This window comes from Augochlora pura, chromosome 5 (genome assembly GCF_028453695.1).
Source record: "Augochlora pura isolate Apur16 chromosome 5, APUR_v2.2.1, whole genome shotgun sequence".
Classification (NCBI taxonomy): domain Eukaryota; kingdom Metazoa; phylum Arthropoda; class Insecta; order Hymenoptera; family Halictidae; genus Augochlora; species Augochlora pura.
This window is the reverse complement of record NC_135776.1, coordinates 16,472,291-16,476,680: the sequence shown is the minus strand read 5'-3', so window position 1 is coordinate 16,476,680 and position 4,390 is coordinate 16,472,291. Positions and strand designations below refer to the sequence as shown.

At 31.2% G+C, this 4,390-nt stretch overlaps 1 protein-coding gene across 4 annotated transcripts; it reads left to right on the top strand.

Moving 5' to 3' along the window:
* The first annotated feature begins 1,081 nt into the window (after positions 1-1,081).
* Positions 1,082-4,312, top strand: Tasp1 (Taspase 1). 4 transcript variants are annotated; one of them, XM_078181205.1, is made up of 10 exons: positions 1,108-1,139; positions 1,223-1,403; positions 1,499-1,566; positions 1,634-1,905; positions 1,964-2,043; positions 2,817-2,884; positions 2,952-3,068; positions 3,157-3,337; positions 3,452-3,603; positions 3,669-4,312. In XM_078181205.1, exons 2-10 carry the CDS (start codon positions 1,364-1,366, stop codon positions 3,759-3,761), a joined length of 1,071 nt encoding a protein of 356 aa, XP_078037331.1. In that variant the 5' UTR covers positions 1,108-1,139; positions 1,223-1,363; the 3' UTR covers positions 3,762-4,312. The 4 variants fall into 4 exon arrangements, 3 of the variants coding, with proteins under 3 accessions (XP_078037330.1, XP_078037331.1, XP_078037332.1); XR_013494091.1 differs by having other exon boundaries at positions 1,082-1,403; positions 3,157-3,347; XM_078181204.1 differs by having other exon boundaries at positions 1,085-1,403.
* The last annotated feature ends 78 nt before the right edge of the window (positions 4,313-4,390 follow it).

Genomic DNA, 4,390 nt, shown 5'->3' with positions numbered 1-4,390 from the left:
ATACATATACGTATATACCTATATGTAGTAAATGTGTACAGTACTCGAGAGATGTCACAGAGATTCATCGCTAGATGGCAACGTATAATTATTTGTTTCTTGCAACTTGTAACCCCACACAACATTATGTATGTTGCGCATCTGGTTCATATTAGCTGATACAATAAAAAAAGATTCCTGGAGGTTTAATATAATATATTTAACCAAATCAAATACAAGAAGACAAATGAAACGTCATCTCCTACACGAATAGGAGTCGTTTATTATTAAAATTCAATGAAACTTCTTTACATGGATCAAAGTTGATTGCCATATCGATCTATACAATATAGAAATTTAAGACTGTGTATAGCATTCCTCGTCTATGGACGATAGTTAATTGGAGTATAGTTCAATCGGTGCACATTTGTATTGAAACGCAAAGACAATGAGTAAATCTTATTCAGCAAGAGGTATATGTATTTCCTCTACGATTCTCGATTAAGTATTTATTGTGAATCGCAGAACTGTAGTATCGCCGGTATTTGTTCAATTTACGTTCTTAAAATACGTTGTATAGTTAAATGAAAGTAATTTTTTGCAAATAATTCAAGTAATTTGTCCTGTAAATGCATTCTGCACATATTTTAAACAACATTTGTATCAAGTACGTTTAATTCTTGAGGCTTTATTAACGATAACTGTTATACTTCCCGCGCAATACTGGAGCGGAAGTTGTAGATCTACTGCTTTTTATTATTTTATAGAGTGGCGTTTCGCAAGCTGAGGTTCATCTCTCTACCATTGACGGCGCTAGAATAGAATTTCTTTAAATCTAACAAGACTGCTGTCGACCGGTGACACTGTTAGTCACTGTGACTGTCACTGTCATATTGAGTAAATAGCTCATTTACCAAAGCTCCCAATATCAAGATCGCTTTATGACTTTCCTCCAGGAAAGCAGGAGAGGAAAAATTATCCATCACAAATGAGATTGGATGATGTCAATAAATTCTCATTGATAATCTATTGGAATTGTCCAATCCCATTTGTGAGGTTTCCTCTCCACAGAATCTTTGACATCATTGGTCACACTAAGCATCAGTAGACATACTGACCTTGAGTCAGGATGCTGAGAACTCTACTATCTACAATAGACTGTATGTTTATACACTTTATTATATACAGAGTAATATACAATTCGTATAAACAAATTATTGTACACTATTAAAACATCGAATAGGAAAATATTGACTTACACAATTAAGTGCCACAACATTACCTGTGTTCAATAAAGAAGTTTAAAAGTAACTTTTTTATCAGCATCACCCACACAGAAGTACAAATTGGGAATCTGTAATAATATAAAAAGTAAATAGATCTAATGAGTATTGCTAAACAAGGGTTTATCGCTGTTCACGTAGGTATGTTATATTGTATAAGACTTATTAGTACGTTTAATGTTAAACTAATTCAATAATTTAATTATATACTGTACATTCTTTATATCTGTCATCAGGTGCAGGAAAGCATTCAAATGCTCTTAAAGAAAAGTATCAAAAGTTATGCCGCCTAGCCTGTGAAACTGTAAGTTCTTTGATTGTGCATGGAATTATGTTTGCTTGTATTTAACAAAAGATGCATATTTTCAAAGGGTATTCAAAATTTAAAAAGTGGTGGCAATACACTGGATGCAATAGTAGAAACTATAATGATATTGGAGAATTCACCTCTAACAAATGCTGGGTTTGGTTCCAACCTTACTTTAGAAGGAACTGTTGAATGCGATGCCAGTGTTATGGATGGTACAACATTACAGTTTGGAGCAGTTGGTGCTGTTAGTGGAATAAAAAATCCTGTGTTGTTAGCAAAACGTCTTTGTGAACAACAGTCCATTAAAATTGCATATGGCAGAATTCCACCAAGGTAAATTTTTCAGATTATAATTCTGTTATAATTTATGATAATAAAACAAAATTACTAGTTTTCTAGTTGGTAATGGAGCACACGTATGGGCACAAGAAATGGGGATTCAAACTTTACCTCCAGAACAACTAATTTCAAGTATAAAACACATTATTATTTTTGTTTTTAAATATGTGCAAATCCATGCAACTAAATTTTTCAATTGCAGTAATATCTAGCCATATATTAAAACTTTAGATATTACACCATCATTTTTTAGTAATGATGAGACATTTCTAGTAAAATGATAGAATTTTTTGCTTTTAATTACTTTTTTTTTAGAACTTTTACCAACATCTTCCTGACATATCTTTATTTAAAATGACACTAATAAGGAGAGATCCCCAGAGGTGACCTCTCCTTGTAAGTATAATAGAATTTACATTATATTTACTTGTTTATTTAATAACAATATGTTTCAGGTGCTGAAGAATCATTGTGTTCAAAATTTATTATATCGCATTTGGTATCATTCTAATCACAAAAATGTCTTGCAAATATTGGTAAAAGTTAAATCTTTTTCATATTTTTGTTTGTATAATATTAGGTCTACTGAAAGGTTATGTCCGTTTTTTAATTAAAAGAAAATAATTCATTTATTAATATTTTCTAAACAATATAATTTCCATTGTTACTAACTGCATCTTCATTGAGAACTTGCGGTAATTTGTAAACTTCATTTCTGTAGAATGACTTATTTTTGAAGGCAAGAACCTAAAACATCCATTTTAATTTCTTAGGCACATGTAGGTGTCAAATGAACATGTTCATACATGTTTATTCTTGAGGCGACATTATTAGACAGAACTTATCAGTAACCCTAATATAACAGCACCTTAACAAGTATATATTTACGATACTATAACTTTTAGTGAAAGCCCAGAAAATATATAAGCATTACAAAAGGAAAGTAGAAGATTCTGATGTGGAAATTCAGAAGGTAAAGCATTTTTAACATTGTATGTCTGTTTATTTATTTTAATTATAATTTCATAATAATTTATTAGTGTGCCAAAAAAAGGATGGATACAGTTGGTGCAATATGCGTCGATAAAGAAGGAAATATTGCTGCTGCCTGTTCCAGCGGTGGCATTATATTAAAGTATCCAGGAAGAGTAGGACAGGTAATATAATCTTTTAGTTCACTGTTTTTATAGACTACATGTATACATTGTAGAAGAATATTTAATAACGTTGTGAAATAATTTTAAGGCTGGTGTATGGGGCTGTGGTAGTTGGGCATATAAAGACAAGTATTCAGTTGGAACAAGTACATCTGGCTGTGGAGAACACTTAATTCGTACTTCATTAGCACGCACAATTGCAGAAGCTATTTCAAATAGTTCCTGTCCAACCACTAGTTTACATCATGCTATGAAAGCCAATTTTATCGGTGAAATCTCGTAACTACTTTGCTATTTTCAGTTAATGCAACAAATTTGATTTATTTTTAGATGTAAGTACAGAGTACCTTGATATGTAATAGATAAATTAATTCATTTTCTAGATTCAAAATTTTTGTGTGGACTTGAACAGAAACTTGGAGGTGTCATTGCTCTTCGATATGCACCACAGGAAGGTCTAGGTGATCTTCTATGGAGTCATTCAACTAATTCAATGATAATAGGTTACATGAATTCTACTGAGAAATCAGCAGTAGTAAGTACTTTTAATTTTTTTTTAATTAGGATAACATGATTAACATGCAATATAAATTTCTTTAGAGTTATATGTCCAGCCTTTCACCTCACGAAGTTGGAAAGAAAGCAGCTGTGGAAGGAATATGTTTCAAAATTAACGAAACTACTAACTCTTAGGAATACATACAATTCTGAATACATATAATTTTTTTGGTCTGTTTGTTATTATTAAACGATAAGTAAAAGACAAAGCAATACTGCCTATAGAATAATTGTACACACGTTAAATGGAACGTCGTAAGATTTCATGACATTCAATACTTCAAAATGCACGATTATTACTATTTCATGATATAAAAAACCTGTATGACGTAATGATGGCACATAATATCTGTACTTTCGAAAATGAATGGTTGTTATTAACTTGTGAGGCTCAATAAGGAACAAGCTGCCTTATAGAAATAGTAAATAGCTTATACATATATTTTGGAAACATAATTAGTGAAGTGCCTTGCTTCCTTTATAGAAATCTGATCATCCATGAGCAATCCAACTGATTCAGATATCCTGTGCTATCGGTTCCTATCCAATTACTGTTAGGATACATATGTTGTTAAACGAACACCCGTTTATTATACCTGATTATATATTTACAGTATTTTTAACCACAAGTTTTGTGAAAGTTTTATAAAACTAGAATCAAATAAAATGTATTATTCCAAGTAAAATTATATTTAACCATTGTTTGCCTACAGTGAATCGTATTATATACACTAATTGTCATTAGTACTAGGGGTGGGTAGATA

What these genes read in the sequence shown, in the direction of transcription:
- Tasp1 (XM_078181204.1), top strand. Translation starts at nt 1,364, where the DNA reads ATGAGTATTGCTAAACAAGGGTTTATCGCTGTTCACGTAG. An exon ending in GCCGCCTAGCCTGTGAAACT is followed by an intron (nt 1,567 to 1,633) that starts GTAAGTTCTTTG and finishes ATATTTTCAAAG; the next exon opens with GGTATTCAAAATTTAAAAAG. An exon ending in CTGATGTGGAAATTCAGAAG is followed by an intron (nt 2,885 to 2,951) that starts GTAAAGCATTTT and finishes ATAATTTATTAG; the next exon opens with TGTGCCAAAAAAAGGATGGA.